Here is a 20936-nt window from a genome sequence, read left to right as displayed (position 1 = left end):
TTTAGTCTTCATCAGTGTGGTTCGTTTGTACAGTCAGAACACCAAGTTCATGATGACATTGAACATTATAAGCTTCTGTATTTTAATCAGTTAAGTTATTTTCCAGACAAATTTCTCAGGGAAGTAAATGTATGTAAGATATATGTGGCATAATATTCCTTCAAGCCCCTAACGGTTGGAATGTGCACTCTAGGCGGCCCAATACACACCCATTATAAACGCTGAAAAGAGCAAAAAACCTTCTTAAACTTAAACTGTAACTGTAATGCTTTGCAGCATTCACAGCAATAAACCTGTTTGATTAGGCTAATAATATTGGCGCACAGGAACACACGAGCTCCCGTTAAACAGCGCGATAAGATGCCGCTGAACTCAAAGTTAGTAACTTGACTTTACTCGCTAATTTCTGGCGCGACACAACAAATAAAAGTAATTTGATTTGATTTGATTTGAGTTATCTTTAACGACTGGAAGCGGACTCTATGAGGACACCAGTGACCGAAGTCTGCTCACCGTACTCGGAGTCCACGTTTTCCTCCTCGTTGTGTATTTCAGCCATGTTCCTGAGCCTCCACCTGTTCCTCCTAAGTGAAGAAATCTTTTTCCTAACGGCAACTGTAACCAGGTAGTGACGCGGGACGCGGACCTGCTCGGTGGACCAAAGATGGTTTATTAAAAAGAGGACTCGCTCTCGGCTCCGTTTAGGAACATATGCATGTTTATTACTTTTTAATACGATTGTGTATCTTTCAAGGTTTTTGTAGTTTTTTTGTTTGTTTTTAAGTAAAAACTAAAAATAGGTGTGGAAAATATCTTAGGTCACTGAAATCAAATTTTAAATTCAAAAATACATTTTGAAAAAGACAGGAACTAACATTGTACTGTTGCACTCAATGTGACCCCGTGTCCTATATTGAGATTCACAGCCAGCTAAACTCTCTCTTACATCACTTCCTCCAAGGAACAGGCGCGTGTTGTAGTTGGACAGGATTTAATGTAAAAAAGTGTGAAACTGAAACAATACAAAATACAGAAAAAGTACTCAGTATACAATTATAATATGATCACTTAAATCAAATTAACATCTCCTTTGATATATAAGGCACATTAAAGGGTTCATTCCAATTTAGCGGTCGCACTGCATGAACTCAGATTGGATTCACTAGATTGACACATATAGCATATCAAACATCTCAAACTTATTTGAATAATCACACGCATAATATCTTACAAACACATACACCCTTGAAACTTACTCATATTGCCACTCAAAGGGATATGAAGGAGCGGATGGCTTTGGATTGTCAGAGATGCACCATGCTTTCTCTACCTCCTGAGAAAACTACTTCGGTTCACTTCTTCTATTTACAAATCAGCCTAACATAGCGCATTGTGAAAACCTGCGCCCCCCACAGACTCGGAGAGGCAACAACACAAAAACAGTTCCAACACAAACATTGTGGTCAAATTTGTCAGCTCAATAAGCTTCAGAACACTTTGGTGCAAATAGTTACTGAGACTAGGATGTCTATGGCGTTATATTTATGGGGCTATTATATGGGGCTATTATTGTAGCAAAAGTTCTGTGTGTCTGTAACATAGTTAAAATAGTTCATGCTAAATCCTGCTAAAATGCACCATCTGCTGGTCAAAGTTATGCTGCATTCACCCTGATAAGCCAAGGCATTGTGGGTAATCCTCAAAGCTAAGAGGATCGCTGAAGAGGTAACGTGTCTCCACGATGTCTGAAAAAGAAATGTGATTACTTATAGAATATGTTGATGGTTTTCACTTGTGCATATTGTCGAACTATGTTTTTTTGTAGATCACGATAGTTCTGCTGTCCTGTTGTTATTGTTGTGTTTTAGAAATGCTTAGTTGTGTGAAAACCTAGCAGGAAAATTCCCATGCAGTAATCCTACGGCTCCTCCTTGCAGAAGGAGCGCTTGTTTTTGTCACCAGAGACTGACCTTACCTCTGTGCCCAATGTGTGAAAATGCAGGTATGTTTAACCAAAGAACGCTTTGTTGTAGCAGATGGTTAGCACTCAGCTTCATTGAGTTTGATATAAAGACAGAGTTAACTTATTTTTGTATTGTTCAGAAATGTAAGTTTATAAAATCTAAAACAAAGAAATGGCATCTAGTAACAAAATATCAGCATTTTATTTTATTTTCAGAACGTTTAATTAATTGCTTTATTTTCCTCAAGAGGTATATTCACTGTTAGTTTCTTTGAATTGATATCCACTATACGATCACTGTAAATTCCAGTAGTTTTATTTTAATTGTGGGTAATCCTAAAAGCTAAGAGGATCGCTGAAGAGAAGGAGCGCTTGTTTTTGTCACCAGAGACTGACCTTACCTCTGTGCCCTATGTGTGAAAATGCAGATGCCGATTAAAGACAACTGATGCCACAGCTTGAGCAGTTCCCTGTGAGTTATTTGTCACAACCAGAAAAACCATCAGAACCACCTAGGTCACATGTCCGTAAATGAATCCACGTGTGTGTACCGCGATCTGTCTGTAACTGGATCCACGTGTGTAGAGATTTGTGCGTAAGTGAATCTGTCTGTACCTGGATCCACGTGTGTAGAGATTTGTGTGTGTGTAAGTGGATCTGTCTGTATCTGGATCCACGTGTGTAGAGATTTGTGCGTAAGTGAATCTGTCTGTATCTGGATCCACGTGTGTGTATCGCGATCTGTATTTTGATCTGTGTGTCTGTAATCAGATTTGTAAATGTGCAAAGAAATCTGCAGCGCAGATATTAATGGTTGCAAAGTCTTAAAGTTTTTCTCAAGTCACTGAAAACACGTACGCCAGGCCGCCTAGCTTTACAATTGGCTCTTTTTACACACGTGACTTTTGCTACACTTCTGCCGCCGCAGAATCTGTGACAGATTTGTGCGTAATCGAGGGCTCTTTCACCCTCAGTCAGGCTCACAGGCGGGTTGCGTTCAGGTCCGCTGGGACTTATTACTCGGTCTAACAGCGTCACATTAGCCTGCTGGTAGCGGTGGCTGTGCCGATGCAAGGCTGGCTCAGATGGACACTTCACTGGATTCACCACATGCTAACTGTAAGTACCTCTTTCTGTTTGTTCAGTAGCTTCATCAGCAGCTCGTATTGGAGCCCTGTGAAAAATCAAATGCAACTGGAATGGAGACTGTAACTGGAACAGCTGATTACTCAGCTGACGGTTCACCGGCCAACTGATGTCAGCTAGCTGAAGCAGTTAGCTAAAACTGACTGTGTAGGAGTCATTGGTGGATCTGATCAGTAGAGGCAGACTAGGATATGACTGATGTAAAAATGGTCAAAGTACGCAAAGCTTTATCACACATGAAGGAATCATGAAACAAGCACAGGCAGCATAGGCGGTTCTAGGGGCGGGGCCACAGGGGCATTGGCCCCATCTGAAATCTGATTGGCCCCCTGAAGTGCCCCTGTCCTGTCACTCATCTGTCCTTTGTCCGAGAGCAATGACCAAATTACAGGTGGATGCAATTCCATGCAGAAACACCAGTAGCGCTAATGAGCCAAATAGGGATGTCCTGCATGAATAAAGCTTACAGAAGAAAAAGATTTGAACGGTCTCGCAGAGAAAGTTTTTTTAACCGACAACCCATGCCAGTCTACATTTGAGGAGTTTGTTGGTAATGATAAGTCATAAATCCCTTTTTACTCACAGCTGTCACAGCGCAAGTCTCATAAACATTAAATTAAGAAGCAAAGTTAGTTAAGAGTAATGTTAACTGAGGCCATTCTTGTGTTTGGACATGAATGTTAGCATTCACTAATTCATGTAATACTAATTCATGTACTTCTTTGTAATTTGCATTTGTGTGTTAACATTAACTATAATGTTTGGCAGTGATAGAGAAGAATGTAAAAAGAAAGGGTCAGTCTCAGGTGGGAATTCAGCAGTTTTTGAGCAGAGTGAGTCTGCCGGCTGAAAATGAGCAGGGTGAGAGGAGGGAGAGAGCAGCAGGACACAGCAGACCAGAGGCTGGTCAAGAGCAGAGCACCTCCAGTCCCTTTTCATCAGGTCAGAAATCATTTAGGGAGAGCAACAGCAGTTAATGCTGTAATGTATGAAATGTCTGATATTGTTATTTAGTGAAATAGCACATAAGTTCACTGAATTCTTACACCTCATGGTGATAAGATTTACCATAACTTGTAATGGCTTTAATTTTTATTGGTCTGTATATCACCACATCTACCACAAATACTTGGCTCCTCTATGAATACTGTGGCCCCTTGATGGCCCCTTACTCAGAAAAATCCTAGATCCGCCACTGATATCGGCTCACATTAGCCATTTGGCGATATATCGGTATCTGAGTGGGTCTGACTGTGAAGCCGCTTGCTCATTTTACCAACAAACACAGCTATTGCCATCTGGTGGCCCTAAGATAGAATGCAGTTTTTTAAGCATTTCCATTGGCTTCATTTTTTCAACAGGAAAACCTGTTTATGTTTTGTGTGCCTGAAAGGAAAAATATATTAGGCATTATACTGGATTTTTAAAATCACCAAATATCAGTATTGGTATCAGTCTTAAAAATTTGGTCAGACCCTACTCTACAGTCCTTTATGAAATTGTTCTGTCTTATTGTTCCAAGTCACTGTGTTGAGACTCTTGAACTGGGACACCCAGAGGCTCCTCAGTGATTGCAGACAGCATCGCAATGGCAGTACTAATATCTTCTCTGTCTTCTCTTCGAAACATTTCCTTCAAGGGTGTCTCTGAATTCCAGCCTTGTGTCTTGGCAAATTTGTAAATACATCCAAAGAGATCAGGAAATAATGCCAGTACATCAATCTGGGCTGCATCCTTGGAACTGTGAAAAAGGAAAGTTTTATACCTAATTAGTAACAAGAGAAGTAAGCCTGCAAATGTTTAACAGTCATATTAGTGCTTTCTCAAAACAGTATATATACACTGATCAAGCATAAGATTACGACCACCTGCCTAATATTGTATTGTTCACCCTTTTGCTGCTAAAAAGCCCTGACTCATTGAGGCATGAACTCCACTAGACCCCTAAAGATGTGTTATGGTATCTGGCACCAAGATGTGAGCAACAGGTCCTTAAGTCCTCTAAGTTGTGAGGTGGGGTCTCAGACTTGTTTGTCCAGCACATCTGACAGATGCTCGACTGGATTGAGAGGAATAAGGAATTTGGAGGCCAAGTCAACACCTCAAACTTGTTGTTGTGCTCCTCAAACCATTCCTGAACCATTTTTGCTTTGTGGCAGGGCGCATTATCCTGCTGAAAGAGGCCACAGCCATCAGGGGTTACTGTTTCCATGAAAGGGTGTAGATGGTCTGCAACAGTGCTTAGGTAGGTGGTATGTATCAAAGTAACATCCACATGGATGGCAGGATCCAAGGTTTTCCAGCAGAACACTGCCCAAAGCCTCACACTTCCTCCAAGTGTGTCCAAACTGGTACACTGAATGCCAGAGCAGCTCACCTGAAAGACAATATCATGGCTAAGGTGGAAACTTGGATTAGAATGTCATTTGGACTGGAGAAGTGTAGTCGGATGGTGCTAAAGAGGGAAGGTAGTCAAAACTGAGAGGACTGTACTACAAGAAGACAACATTGCAAACATTGAGGATAGCTACAAGTACCTGAGGAGTCAGCTGAATAGAGAGAACAAGATCTGGACAAGCAACACCTGCATCCTGCCAGTTGTCTGCTGAGATAATAAGCTGGCCAAAGGAGGAAATAGAAGCCACTGACATCAAGACAAGAAAGCTCCTTACCATGCATGGAAGTTTCCACCCCAAATCCAGCACTGTACGCTAAGCAGAAAGAAAGAGGCCAAGGACCAGTGAGTGTCAGAACCACTATCCTAGATGAAACAACAAAGATCCATGAATACATCACGAAGATGGCCACAAATGATCGTGTGCTTAGTGAATACCTCAGGCAGCAGAAACCAGTGAAAGAACAAAGAAGAACAGGAACCCTCATGGAAGGACAGGCCCCTGTACAGCATGTACCACCGGCATATAGAAGAAGTGGTTGATATCGAAAAATCCTATCAATGGCTAGACAAAGGTACTAATTATGACACACACACACACACACGCAAAAGGCGCTCCAGCGCACGCTTTCAAGAACCCGCTTGATCGTGACTGTTTTCATTTTAATCATGCTATCATCTGACGACAGGTAGCCAAAGATGATGGAGAGGCAAAGAAGAAAGATCTCTGGGGCACAAAACATAAAACAGAAGAGGGAGAAGGAGAAGGAGAAAAATGTTGTTGGAATGAATAAAACCTTTTCAAAGTGGTTTAAGGAAAGTTGGTAAGTTATGTCAGTGTATCAAGAGGAGGCTTGATGAAAATTAAAATGGATGGATGGAAAATAAAAGCCTGTAGTAGAAGTCTTGTATTTTAGAAGTCCATGAATAAGTGAGATCTGCAAACATGAACACAGTAAACCTTGAGAGGGTGTGTGTGTGTGTGTGTATGTGCGTGTGGGTTTTTTTTTTTGGGGGGGGGGGGGGGGGGCTAAAAATGTGGCCACATACACCTCAGAAAGTATATAGCTGCGCCCCTGGCTGGCATAGTATACAGGAACATCTATGCAGAGTATAACCTGGAAGTCCTGAGGTCAAAATGGGATACCCCCCCACAGGTGGTTGAGAATGACCGAGCTAAGATCCTGTGGGACTTTCAGATACAGATTGACAAACTGGTGATGGCTAAGCAATTGGACACAGTAGTGGTGGACAAGCAGAGGAACAAAGTCTCTGGTATTGCTACCAGAACACAAGAAGCTGGATAAGTACCAAGGGCTGAGAGAAGAGTCAGAAAGGATGAGGAAGGTGACGGTAACAGTGATCCCCGTGGTAACTCAGGACAGTGACCCCCAAACTGGGAGAATGGCTCCAGCACATTCCAGGAAGAGGTCCCGAGCTTGGAGGACAAAGACTGCCCACAGGGTGAGAGGGAAATTTATATATATATATATATATATATATAAAGCATGTGTGTGTGGCCATGTGTGTTCATGAATTATATCATCTTTCATTTAGTTTAACTTACTAATGCTCATGGAGATTGCGTATAAAGCGCAATAATCCCAGCATGTTTTCAGGGTAGGCCTTTTTTTTGCCATCCATCTTCTGAACCAGCTCTTGTGGAAACTGCAACAACACAAAAGAGTGATCATGAAACAGAGTTTAAGAATACAGACTTTTCGGATATAATGTTCAAATCACCTTATTTTTCCATTGTTTGAAGGATCCATCCACAGCACATGTTTCTAGTGAACCAATCAGCTCCTCTTCAGCCCTTCGACAGTTTGCTGCCTCCTCTCTGTTACCGATCTTTCTCAAGTATTCAAATTGCCTGGAAATAAAGATTAAATTGTGCTTTGTAAGCATAAAACTAAAACCTTGTATGATACTAATTTCTCAAAAAGCAGGAAAAGCACAAATAAGTTATGCCCCAAAATGAAAGCACAAAGGCATTTGTTGCAAATGTTAACATGCCTGCCTAACTGAGCCTGTCTTTGAAGATTTTGGCTCATTTTCCCAGACATGGATTAAAACAAGTATTAGGGTGAAAACTTTGTTTTTTAAGATTATTTTGGGGCATTTTTCACCTTTATAAGATAGTGCAGAGTAGATAGGAAAGTGGGGGGAGAGACAGCAGGGAAAGACACACAGAAAACAGCCACAGACTCAAACCTAGGCTGCTGCATTTCAGCTGTGTGGCACATGGTCACCTGTTCAACCAGTGAGCTAAACTGGCACTCCAGAGTGAAAGATTATTTTTCCCCATGTCCGGAAAACTGACTGAAAACGCACAGTTATTTAAGCTCTCATTATCCTCTATCCTTGTCTTTGCTGAAGTAAACATATCATATCATAAATATATCAATATCATCAATCAACATGTCTTCCTTACTTTTCAGAAGTCCAGAAGAAGGAATGGCTTAAGCACTCTTCTACTTTGGGTCTGTCCTTTGGTTCGTTGTTGATCATCCACTCGATGAGATCCTTTGCCACCACATCTTGAACATGATCCAAACTGTACTTCCCGTAGTAAATGTTGGACTCGCATTCAAAGGATCTGTCACCAAATGGATGATGGCCTCCAGAAAGGATATAATAAATCAGCATGCCTGCCACCTTAACAAAACATTTTATGAGTTTAGTTATTTTTCAGCATGTCCTCAGTCACGTTTGTGTGTGGCAGACTTTACCTGTATATCACTGCTTGACTTGGATGATATCACAGATTCTTCTGCCAAAGTCTCTCGGGCCCTCCAGCATTTGGTTCCTGCACTGCCTGTACGTAAAGTTGTTTGGCCTTTGAGTAAACGTCTGCTTATGCCAAAATCAGATAATCTTGCCCTCCCAGTAACATCTGCAGAAAAATAACATACAAAATCATGAAAAAAAAAAAATTGGGTAATTATGGTAATTACACTAGATAACAAATTCCCACTGTTGTCTTTTCTGTGGGTTTAAACTATGTATTCCTACTTCTGTACATGTAAATAAAGTAAAATATATACATTTTTGATTCCAAAACCTTGCTTTATATATTTATAACATATTACATATTATAAACATATTAGTATCATTTTCCCATCTAATGCCAGATACTAATGGTTTTCATTTAGGTTTTTCAGTTTTTCAAGCTGTTTTCCCTTCAGAAATTGCCCATAAAAAAGGTAGAAATGTTCAATGAAAAGAAAAAATAACTATAAATTGATGTATTTTATGTATTCATGTATTTTGGGGCAAAAAAATCATTCTAAAACCCACAAAATCAACATTTGAAAGACAGACAGACATCTTGTTACATAGTGTTATAAATTAATTTTCTTTTTCTGAATGTCTTACCAATCAAAACATTCTGTGGTTTCAGATCTCGGTGGAGAATTTTAGGATTTCCACAGTGAAGCACCTTCAGACTTTCAAGAACTTGTTTGACAAGTTTCTTTAACATCAGTGGGTCACAGTCATTATTTCTGATATATTCTTCCAAGGTGTATTCACAAAGTTGCAGACAAAGATATCCAAAGTTCTCGTCCTCCGCAGCATCAACATATCGTACAATATAAGGACGATCGAGCTCTGGATGTCGTAGAATTACTTCCTCATTCTTCAGCACTTCATAGTTGCTTTTAAGCATTCTCTTAATGGCGACTTCTGTGCCGTCATCTCTCAGCCCCAAGAAGACTTCAGTGCCATCGCTTCCCTTTGCTATACGGAATTCTGCATCATTCACATACATAATGCTTCTGATTCTGGATATTTTATTTTCATCTGTGCCAATGAGTTTCTCCAGTTTCTGCTTCCACCTCTTGCTGATTGAAAGCCAGTTTTGTTTTGTTGATTTTTCATTAGCGTGGTCAAAAGGCTTTAAATCTGAAGCTGATTCCACAACAGGAACTGCTGTTGTTGGATTGGTTTCTGTAGTGCAAACTAGATCATTTGGTTCTTCTTGCCTTTCTGGCTTTTCCTTCTTTTTCTTCTTCTTTTTCTTCTTTTTTCCAGCTCCATGTGAGGCTGTATTTCCTTCACATTCTGAGTTTGGTTTGCGCAAATAATTTTTGAGATGTCTCAGCACTTCTTTCAGCTTGTCATTCATCTCCATTTCCACAGATGTCAGTATGTCTTCAGGCACTGAAGTCATGCCTACTGATGTAAAAATGTTAGCTGCTTGTTCAGCTGACAGCAGGTTTCCAAATATGCCGTATGTGTAGACTCTGATATTTGTGGACTGTGGTTCCTTTACAAAAGGAGCAACGGTTTTGCATAACTTCTCCAAAAAGTTGAAGTGCCAGTCCTTTGTGCCTTTTGTTTTCTGTGTTATCACATACAGTGTTTGTAGCACTGCTTCACAGATGTCAGGTCTCTCTTTGAAGGAAAGTTGTTCCAGTAGGTGGGGAACTACATCCAGTGCTTGCTCATTTGATATGTCATCCATTGTGCAGAAAACTGCATTTAAACTGTCAACTGCCCTCTTTAGATGTGTCTTAGGGATGTTTGGAAAGCGACTGGCTGCACCTGCAATGTAGGTGTTCACATTTTCAGTTTCCTTCAGCCATTTAATACATGCCTGGCAGTATTTATCTTTCCCTCTCCCAGTAACAGTAAAGAGGATTTCAATCAGTCAGATGTAGCCGAGGATCCTCTAATAGCATGTGACTGCTAAAAATTTTAAACACTTCTTCAGATGTTTTTTCAAAAACTGCAATTTCCATATCCAAAAAATGTCTCACTTGGGAACATAATTTATCTCCACTTGATGCAAGGTCATTAATCATCTGAGATATTTTTTTATTGTTAATAACACATTGAGGATCATTCATGGGCAGCAGTGCCACCAGGGCACCAGCAGAGATGAGCATTTTCATGACATCCTCCCTGCCTTCAATGGCAGCAATTTGCAGTGGTGTGAATTTCTGTTGTTGCACTGGAGTTGGACTCCAACCATTTGGACTAGCTTTTGCCTCAAGCAATAGAGACACAAAAAAAAGTGGTGCTTTGGATAGTGACACATAATGCAAAGGCGCCCAGAGGTTTTGAGAAAGTATACTTGGGTCCACAACCTGATGCAGTAGGTAAGTACATATATCTCTGTTGTGAGTTACAACAGCAGCAATCAGTGGGGTTATATAATCACTCCACTCTGTACAGGGGTAAACCCCATTAACATTATTGTCCTTCAGTAATTTCTTGAGCTTTTTAAGATCATTGTTAATTATGCACTGGATTACAGGATGTGTCTCTGTTGGTGGGGAGACTGTCAGTTGCACCTGAGTGATTATATTCATGTCTTTGCTTCAGATTACCTGTGAGAGAGAAAAAGCACTGACATCAGTTTTACAGTTTCACAAAATCTGGTTCCAGTGTAATCTTGTAATCTGAAAGATTCATGCATGCAAAAATAATTACCTGTAAACATTGGCAGCCTTAGATCTATTTAATCTCTTTCAGCTTAACTTACCTTTAACCTCAACCAACCTGCTACTTGTGTTACACCTGGCCATAAACTAATCCCAGTAAGTTTATGGATCCAATTAAAGTTGGAATTTATCACAAGAGTTTTGTTTAAATCTTTTAATTATGATTAAACAATAACATTGGTGTGGTTTTCTTAAGCAAGCAGACAGTGCCCACTGTTTTGTTCACAGCAGCCACTCTGACATTAAAAGAAATAAACTTGCCCCTGATCACATTAATAAAGGCTCTGTATCCAAATAAAACCATTATTATTATGATTAGTCACATGTGTTTACCTATTATTTCATTTTATGTATTACAGAGAACAAAGTCATGGTTAGAAACTTGACGGCTGCAGTGGTACAACTGAATAAATAAAAAGAAAACAAATAAAATATGCTTAAATAATTAACATAATTCTAGTTACACAGTAATATTTGTCACACTCACACAGATAATTTTGAGCAAACAACAATCAACTGGAAAAATGAGTGCTGTGATTTATGCAGGCCTGTGTAGATTGACTCACATCATCTGTATCAGATTATTTATTTGCCACTGTTGACGTCAATCTACCAAAAAGATTTGTATTATTTAATTTATGAAGACCAGTTTTTTTTTTTTTTAATTACGTTACATGGGACATTTTGGTGTTATTAGTATTACAAACCTATCAGACTAATTACATGTCACATTTATTAAAAATATTTTGATGCAGATTTATAGGAGATGAGTCATTACACAACCTGTATGTACATGAAGCACTCATAACAGCAGAGGCTGTGCCCAGTCATATATAAGTTAATAATTCATCCATTTTCTTCTGCTTATCTTTTTCAGGAGCCCAACCCAGCTCTAAGAGGGCGAGAGGCAGGGTACACCTGGACAGGTCGCCCACCTGTCACAGGGCTAACACAGAAAGACAGACAACCATTCACGCACATCAACACCTATGGGCAATTTAGAATCACTAATCAACTTAATATGTGCACAACTTGAACGATGAAAGCAGGAAATACTCCTTAATGTGGCCATTTTTGTTACACAAGTCAAAGAACTGTGAACGGATTAGCCTATAGACTAGGGGTATTCAAATAAAATTTAAAGAGGTCCAGTCAGACAAAATTTCATGAGGCCAAGGTCTGGAAGTCCAACTTTATATATATATATATATATATATATATATATATATATATATATATATATTAGGGGTGGGACTCGATTAAATAAATTAATCGAATTAATTACAAGCTTTGTAATTAATTAATCGAAATTAATCGCATTTTAATCGCATTTCAATATTTGACATGAGAAATATTAATTTAAGTTTAGTTGATGAATAAATCAATGTACATAAGCTTAAACTTCAAAATTTTGTTTATTTTCCCACCAGTCTACTACACAGACCAATGAAGGGTGGAAGTGCTCCTGTGATAAGCAAACTCCTGAAATTAAAGTTAAGCATCATAACTGGATAGTTTTATTCAACATTAATGTCTCACTTGTTATAGTTGAAAATTAATCATTAGCTCAGCTGTATTCCTTGATGTTGTTATGCTTGTTTTAACAGCTTATTTTGAATTAAAGACTTAAAATTAAACCACAAAAAGGAGAAAAAGTTCGTTCTCCGTTTAACAGCTGCTTTTACACAGCTGTGCTTTGCACTCACGGTTGCTAGGCGACATGAGCTACGCAGAGGTGACGGCAGCTGATATGAAGGCTAGCCGCTCACTTCCGGCCTTTGTGGTGTTCGTGGGCTGCGAAAGACGTGGGCCGGGTCCTTCGCAGGATGCGGCCCCTAATTTGAACATTGTGCGTCGATATAATCTGTATGCCGGGAACTCGTGCACTGAGAAACGTTCCACGGTGCAAAGTGCGATTAAAATGCGTTAAAATTTTTAACGCGTTAATTTCCCCGTAATTAATTAATCGAAATTAACGCGTTAAAGTCCCACCCCTAATATATATATATATGTTACTTTTCAGAGCATTAGTTTTTATATTTGGTTTCATGCTTAGTTTAGTTTTCGTTAGTTTTAGTTTTTCATACTTTGTCAGGTGCAAGAGTGACTATTGTGTAATAATAACTCGACAAAAGATACCGTTTAAAAAATTGCATTCAACAACCAACTGTTCACAAAATAGCAGCATTACGTGTTTAATGTGTGTAATATTAAGGAAACACATGAACATCGACAAGTAGAAACATAAAGAAAAACATGAACTCCAAAACTGAATAAACTCTACAACAAACTTCAGCATCAGTGCAGAACACGTGGTGTAAAACATCAGAACACAGCGAATGTTGGACAAAAACAAACTGAACTCTTTGAAGGAATCAAAGCTCAAATCCGGCTGCATCCTGATGTTCTCACCACATGAAGTTGCTTCTGTTTTGGAGCTGCTCGGAGAGCTAGCTTTCCGGCCTCTGTACACAACCTACTTAAGTGGCCAACCATTTATGTTTGTGCAGTGGATTGTGTGTGTTAATTACCTTGCGGTCGCGTGCTGGTGTTTTATATGCGGTGCCGGCTGGGACTTTTTTGGTCCTCGCTCTTTGTGCTCAGTTTTTTGGCTGCAAACATATTTGTCCCTGTTTTTCCACTTTCTTCATTTCCTCACATCCATTTCATAGTTTCAGCAGTCTCCCTCCAGGAATTTGCTGATATTTGTGAGTCCTTATATTGATGCTTTGATTATTATTCCTGATTGTTATTCTCTCACTGATAAATTCAAACAGTGCAGCAAAAAGTAGCCAGAAACGCACAAGGACTGAACAGATTAATCACAACCTCATTGGCTGTGTGGACCCGACATGTAGTTCGATTTCTCCGGAGGCGCACGTCTGGTTACGTTGAAGGATCAGTGCGGTTTCTCCGCAGACCGCTGCCATTACTTTGCGGACCGATGCGGTGAGCACGCACACGCACGCACACAGTTGCCCGATGGCGCTCCCAGCTTAAACTGTTAGAGCGGAAAAAAATGATTTCATATCAATCCACAAAGGTTTTAAATAAAATTACGAAAACAAAGGTAATTTTATCTATAATTTCTGTTAGTTTTAGTTAGTTTTGTAAACTCACGATACTGTTTTTTGCTTTTAATTATAGATTTTATTTATTTCAGTTAATGAAAGTGTTTTTTCAGTTTCAGTTTTCATTATTTAGTTCATTTTCGTTAACTATAATAACCCTGTTTGTTACAAAGTTAACAGGTGTTGTGCCAAAAAGCGATCATCTGCCAAAAAGTGATTACCAGAAAATGATTGCCCATATTTAAACTGTTGTAAATGACTTGCTGACCTATAATCTGTGAAAAATATGTCAAACATATCTCTAGTGAAAGATCTCAAGTCATTTTGAGTAAGAAACAACAAGGTAGAAGCTGCAATCAGTTTTTGGCAGCGGCTTTTATATATTCTTTATTTATCAGGGTAAAACCTGTGACTGGCCAGATTTTAAAGAGATATCTGGCCAAGAGGGCTGCAGAAATCAGAACAAATATGACATTACACTCTATAAAGATATTTTAAGTGACCAAAGCAGACTGGATTTATTATAATGTAGGTGCAATAATGCAGTCATAAACATACTTGAATAACAGATCATTTCTTTATTTTATATCTAAGCCCTTCATAAATCCTGTTGACTACACTCAATTCACCAATATAAGCAAAGACATTACACATAAAAGCACATAGAAACATCAAAAATCACTTTCTGGCAGACGATCACTTTTTGGCACAACACCGGCAGGCACAAAACATACTATGGAGGACCAAAACTGACATAATCAGAAATAAAAGCAGAAATATATATATAGTGTATATATCTTGTTTTTCCTTTTCCTTATACACGCGTTTTCATCAAGAAATATATAAATTTTCTTTTTCCTTTTCCTTACACATGCGTTTTTCATCAAGAAATGTAAATATAGTGTTTTTCCTTTTCTTTACACGCACGTTTTCATCAAGAAATGTATAAATTTTCTTTTTCCTTTTCCTTACACATGCATTTTCATCAGGAAATGTATATATTTGTTTTGCCTTTTCCTTATACAAGCCTTTGTTCTTTTTACATTTCCTCGTCCGCTTTTCCTTTACCACATGTATTTCTGCCTGCTCTTTTTCCTTTTCCGTATGCATTTCTGCCTGCTCTTTTCCCTTTACCGCACGTATTTCTGCCTGCTCTTTTTCCTTTTCCGTATGCATTTCTGCCTCATTATGCAAATGAGGAGGGTTGTCTTCTTGCTCCAGCTCCTCTACTATTGGTCAATAAACAGGAAGGAGCAGGATCCATGTGCAGATCGATTGTGCATGCCTGCGCCTTTGACTTCAGTTTAGCAGCCCCGAAAAGTTCGGCAATATCCGTAACTGACACACTCGCAAGCAAAAACGACTCCAAGGCATCAGCGGGCAGCAAATATCCAGGTCTCCCAGCAGTTCTTGTGTGGTACAGACTTGTGCAAGCGACACGCCACCTCCTCCAAAATCTGGAGAACTAATGGGTCAGCTTCATTATCCGTGTCTGCAGCTAAATGCAGTAGCCTCTCATTCAAAAATATCTACACTAAACAATAAATAGTCATCACTGACAGTATTGCTTTCAGTTAAGCTAGCAAGGTGACTTAATTCTTCTGCAATTGTCTGAGACAAGACCTGGAAAATTCACGGATGCTCATCATCTTTATGATATAGCGAAAGGTAAGGTTAACAATAACAGTACTTGTTAGTTAGCCGTGGTAATGTTATCCAGCATTGTCATTTTATCATTCTGTATCTGCGTATAAAAGAAACAATCTCTGGTTGGAAAGTAAGCTAACATCAACTTTAGCCACAGGTAGCTAAAATATATACTGCTGCCTGTCAGTGCTGTAATGTTAAAAGGTTTACTTTCTATATTAATGTAAAAATCAGTGACATCTTCCAACACTGTTGTTTAGAATAGTGTTTTAAATATTGACCTGAAAGCTATATGCCAAACCATTTCCATGTTCTGATGTGATTCATAATTTTCTTTTTGCCTTCTTCTTGTGTCCATCTTTCTCAGCAGCAGCCCACCTAACAAGCATGTCAGTCATCAAGATGTTACTACAGTGTGCCATGCTGTTCCAATAATGAACAAAAAACTAGTGGTATTTGAGTTTCCACGATTTTCCAGTGGACACAGAAATACGTGTCTGTTGAGGGAGAGCGATCAGGAGAGATGAGGGCCAAGTTTTAAAATCCTTTGTGGAGGAGGACAGTGTGTGACAGTGTCTGAAAGGAGACAAACCAGGTCAGAGCCTCCCTACAACTCACACTTCTTGGATGAACATTCATTACTGCAAGCAGCTGTGTTGGAAATCAAATCTCTCTGTACATCTAACCTGTGCTTTTTTTAAAAAAATAGCTATTAATGAATGAATTGATGTGAAGAATTCTGTAAAATGTTTTGTAAATAGCTTGTCTTGAGTGATATGCATATGTACATCTTTTACATTTAAATTGCATATTTTTGTACATTTTACACATTTGGCAATGGAGCACATGGAGGAGAAAAAATGCTCAAATTAAAGCTTCCATTGTGGAACAAAGAAACAAGGTTTGTGGCAGTTTCTTGCAAACATTTATTAATTATATTAAACACTGTACATGGAGCAGTGATGGTAAAAATATATATATTAGTACATACACAATTTAGGTCCATTTTGCATTGGCAGAGAAAATGTATTTATGAAAGGCATATCAATTGCATTTCAACATTAAACTAAATAAATTCCTCAGGGTTTTCAACTGAAGAAGACATCCATGTAGATGTCATGATAGAAATGATCAAGTCTCTGTCTCATTGAGAGGATAAGCTCCTCATCCCCTTCAACTCCATGCAGCAGCTTGCATATCCCTGGTTGTGGACGTGTGTCCTTCAGTTTCTCCCTGCTGGCCATGATGTGAGGATCTGGAAGAGGACCTGCAAAGTGAGATATGTCAATTTTAACATAGATTTCATTATGTCATGTGACCTTGCAAACTATGACAGTCACACTAATCACCTCCCTGTACATGTTTGTAATGCAAAAATAACTCCTTTAATAGTTCAAGCTGCTGCAAATTTTAATAGTAAAATTTTATTATAAAGATAATATAGAGGGCATATATGAAAAGCAGTACATACTATTACATACATACTATTCACTCTTATGTTAGAAATGCATTACCATCTTAGAATAGCTGGGGGCTTATATATATGTTTTGACAATATTTATTTATTTACTGTTAATCTATTAGCATAACTTGTTCTTCAAATAGCCATTTAGATGATTGGGGGATGAATGAATGTGACTGCTGCCTGGGTCTTCTAGGTTCTTATTTGTCTGCAGTGTTTATCTCCTGACATCAGACGGCTCACTGTGCACCTTTCATCCTCGCTGAAGCTGTTCAGCCTGGGATGAGCGTCTTCCTACTCACGTCTGTATCTTTGCAAGAGTTTAATTTCTTAGGACGTGGTGCAGTAGCGGGTGGACAGTAAAAAAAATGCGCAGGTGTCTGTAGGCAACCGAAACTGCAGGACGCTCAGGCAGCACCGGGAAACCACATTTAACTTCCAAATAACAAACGATTGCGTATTTTTCGTGACGGGCGGCAACCCTAGTCTATATTATAAGGATCTAATCAAGATTAGAGCCTAAAGATGTTCTATTTGCAAAACAGAAAGGTCACGTAATGTTAGCTAGCAAACAAATTGACTAATGCTATCCTAGTCTATTAATTAACAGCTAGAAAAGACAAAGACACGTACCTGTGTTCAATGTTCAATGAAGAATTTGTAGCCTTTGTCCAGTTGTGAACGTGTTGTTCGTGAAAACTTGTCTGCATGTCATAGTATATCCTAAAACCATATTAGACTGTGTAAACTCCATGGCCATAGACATATGGCCAAAGGCGCAGGCATGCACAATCGATCTGCACATGGATCCTGCTCCTTCCTGTTTATTGACCAATAGTAGAGGAGCTGGAGCAAGAAGACAACCCTCCTCATTTGCATAATGAGGCAGAAATGCATACGGAAAAGGAAAAAGAGCAGGCAGAAATACGTGCGGTAAAGGGAAAAGAGCAGGCAGAAATACATGTGGTAAAGGAAAAGCGGACGAGGAAATGTAAAAAGAACAAAGGCTTGTATAAGGAAAAGGCAAAACAAATATATACATTTCCTGATGAAAATGCATGTGTAAGGAAAAGGAAAAAGAAAATTTATACATTTCTTGATGAAAACGTGTGTGTAAAGAAAAGGAAAAACACTATATTTACATTTCTTGATGAAAACGCATGTATAAGGAAAAGGAAAAACAAGATATATACACTATATATATATTTCTGCTTTTATTTCTGATTATGTCAGTTTTGGTCCTCCATACAAAACAGCTTGGTGGTATCAGGTGGTATAGCCAAACTCGCATGCAATTGGACAGTGGGTTTCCTTGGACGCTTCACTAAGGACTGTAAAAGCTGCGCCGGTAAAACAGAAAGCGCTCAACAAGATTTTAATTAAGTGGTTATTTCTGTTTTGGTATTAGGTTCGGGTCCGCTTGAGACATCATTTCGGTCCGGATCCAGACCGAGTTCCGCCTATTGGCGATGTCTTCTATAGACCGTTTCCTGTGGAAAAGGACGCGATCAAGGCAGCAGTGACGCTCTTTTCGCTGTTTTTTTTTTTTTTGTTTGTTTGTTTTTTTGTTTGTTGTTGTTGTTCGGCTGACACTGAAAATGTTTTTCAACTCTCCGTAGCAAAACCCAACCCTCCGCACCGACGATCACTGTATCTGTAGGGAGCATACGGGCTGAAAATATCCTGAAGAGGGTTCAAACCCGCTGTTATACGCGTGATTTTCTAACACAAAGTTTAGTTTACGATAAATTTTTGATAACTGGTGGAGGATTTTAAGGAAATTTACTTACAGTGTCGAAAACTCTTCTGGTTAGACCCACACCTGTAGAGATCTCAGGTTATGGCACTTTCTTCACGTTGCCACTCCGTCTCTCTCTCTTCCGGGTTAGGGTTAACCCTAACCCTCTTAATGGAAAAAAATCCTCACATTATCAAAGAGAGTAGGCTATATGGTACACTTGACGTAAGGTACCTAGAATAATCATAACTGAGATTGGTACATTAATAAGTTACAAGTTTGTGCAGAATTTGTTTTGTTATGTTACCATTATTGTAGAGCACAACATAACAAAACAAACTTCCTTCCTGCAATGATGTGTCACTGAGCTGGTCGCTTTAGGAAGGTGCAGCATAAGGATCCCACTCACATTATGTCATCATACAGCTGATTTTTACTGGTTACTTTGTCTGCAGTTTTGTGCTTTTCAGATTGCACACAGTAAACACATATTAATTAGAATAATATTCAGGTGATGCCTTTACCCTGTGAAATGCGCACACCATTGATGCCATCTCATTTACTGCTAGCTACACAGTGGACTCTGTCGCTGTGGTTACATAGTATTGTACATTATCATCTTTTAAACAACTTCCACAGATGCCGCCACAGCTCAGCAGCTGTAATGTTTCCAAATCATCATATATTTTTGTTCGTCATGAAGCCTGAAGTATCTGGTATAAAATCGAAGTGGGCAGAGATTTGATGAAGGACATTGGGGGGGTCTGCAGCTGATGTTTTACAATCCTGAATGACCCCCCCCCCCCCCGTACATTCATATAATTCATCAAAGCAGAGTTTAGACTGCACAGTGCGCTCACTGTTACTGCTTCATTTTTGATCCTGCTATCTTCATATGTCATGAGTAAGGTTTCGGGCGAGGACCCCAGGATAGAGCTCAGCCCCACCAAGACCCTGGATAGATAAATGGTTATAAAACGAAGACTGAAAATGAATATGAATATTAAATAAAAGTTCACTTATTGTGCAATTTCCTACGAATTTGTTGGTTTCAGCAAGAGTAATATGGATGACATTTAGAGTCTGAATTATTAACTCTAACTCTAGCTTAGCATACAGTGATGCCCTGGATTGCTGGTATTATTACTTTGTGAAGGTGAGTAGTTTTGGTCACAGTTTTAATTATAAAAGAAAAGGAAAAACATAAACAAACAAAAAACTTAACATTGTGAAGACTTGGAAGAACAATGACACACTGATGAGAGGATTAGGCTAATTATTTATGATGACTTAGACCAATAATTCATATTATATTGTAAATTGTGTCATTGTTTTGGTATGCTTTTGTACAGTTACAATAACACCTCCAATCCAGTATAATTTATATGTAAATCAATAAAAAATTGTACATGAATTTATTTAATTTATTTATTTCTAATGATATTTCATTAAAGATTTGATATTTTATTAATATCATATTGCATCAGTCCTAATGCAAGAATGATTTTTCACAGCTCCTGCTTTATACAGAACTTTAAAATTTGACCTCATGTATGTTTGAAAGGTAATAACTCATTGATTAAAAACATCATATAAAAACACTGTTGGGATAACTGGGACTATAATCACTGTATAAAACTGTGATTTTTCGTTTCTCAAACGTGCTGTGAATAATTTCTGCTGACAACAGCTAAAAACATGAGCACAGCTCACTGTGGGAAAGCTGTGTTATTGAATTAAAACAAATACAGGACACGCAGAGATGGGGTAAAAGTCAAAAATCCAAATCTTTAGTCAAAAACAGGCAGTGGTTACACACAGCAAGGCAAGCAGGCCACAAAACACTCTGCAAGGGTCACACATACACAGATCAAAATGAAACAGAAGATTAAAAAACATAAATCAACTGGACACTGAAAAACTTAGTCATGGGGAACAAAGGGAAGCAGGTGAGGTTACACACTGAATCACAATCAGTTACAAAGAAGAGAAAACCGACAAAGATCACAAAATAAATCAGGAAATGACATCAACGTAAACAAATCTCATACATCATACATGTAC

The 20936-nt window shown here is 38.8% G+C and overlaps 1 protein-coding gene and 1 long non-coding RNA gene across 4 annotated transcripts; one reads left to right on the top strand and one right to left on the bottom strand.

The window, feature by feature from the left end:
- Positions 1–4190: 4190 nt before the first annotated feature.
- LOC115775170 (serine/threonine-protein kinase/endoribonuclease IRE1-like) lies at positions 4191–18995 on the bottom strand. 2 transcript variants are annotated; one of them, XM_030722708.1, is made up of 7 exons: positions 18925–18995; positions 8883–10052; positions 8237–8400; positions 7939–8162; positions 7248–7377; positions 7072–7172; positions 4191–4850 (listed from the first exon to the last, which is right to left on the bottom strand). In XM_030722708.1, the coding sequence occupies exons 2-7, from the start codon at positions 9970–9972 to the stop codon at positions 4619–4621; spliced, it is 1941 nt and encodes a 646-aa protein (XP_030578568.1). In that variant the 5' UTR covers positions 9973–10052; positions 18925–18995; the 3' UTR covers positions 4191–4618. The 2 variants fall into 2 exon arrangements, with proteins under 2 accessions (XP_030578568.1, XP_030578569.1); XM_030722709.1 differs by lacking the exon at positions 4191–4850 and adding an exon at positions 5338–5486.
- Positions 15282–16370, top strand: LOC115775172 (uncharacterized). 2 transcript variants are annotated; one of them, XR_004019269.1, is made up of 2 exons: positions 15282–15693; positions 16043–16370. It is a non-coding gene; the product is annotated as an uncharacterized LOC115775172 (long non-coding RNA). The 2 variants fall into 2 exon arrangements; XR_004019268.1 differs by having other exon boundaries at positions 16040–16370.
- Positions 18996–20936: the final 1941 nt, after the last annotated feature.

This window comes from Archocentrus centrarchus, assembly GCF_007364275.1.
Source record: "Archocentrus centrarchus isolate MPI-CPG fArcCen1 chromosome 18 unlocalized genomic scaffold, fArcCen1 scaffold_23_ctg1, whole genome shotgun sequence".
NCBI lineage: Eukaryota > Metazoa > Chordata > Actinopteri > Cichliformes > Cichlidae > Archocentrus > Archocentrus centrarchus.
This window is presented reverse-complemented; position numbering and strand designations above follow the sequence as displayed.

Excerpts from the sequence above, each read along its gene's own strand:
- LOC115775170 (XM_030722708.1), bottom strand. The coding sequence starts at position 9,972 with ATGGATGACATATCAAATGAGCAAGCACTGGATGTAGTTCCCCACCTA. Across the intron at positions 8,163-8,236 it reads AGTCAAGCAGTGATATACAG|GTGGCAGGCATGCTGATTTA; the intron begins GTAAAGTCTGCC and ends TGTTTTGTTAAG. Across the intron at positions 4,851-7,071 it reads CGCAATCTCCATGAGCATTA|TTCCAAGGATGCAGCCCAGA; the intron begins GTAAGTTAAACT and ends CCTTTTTCACAG.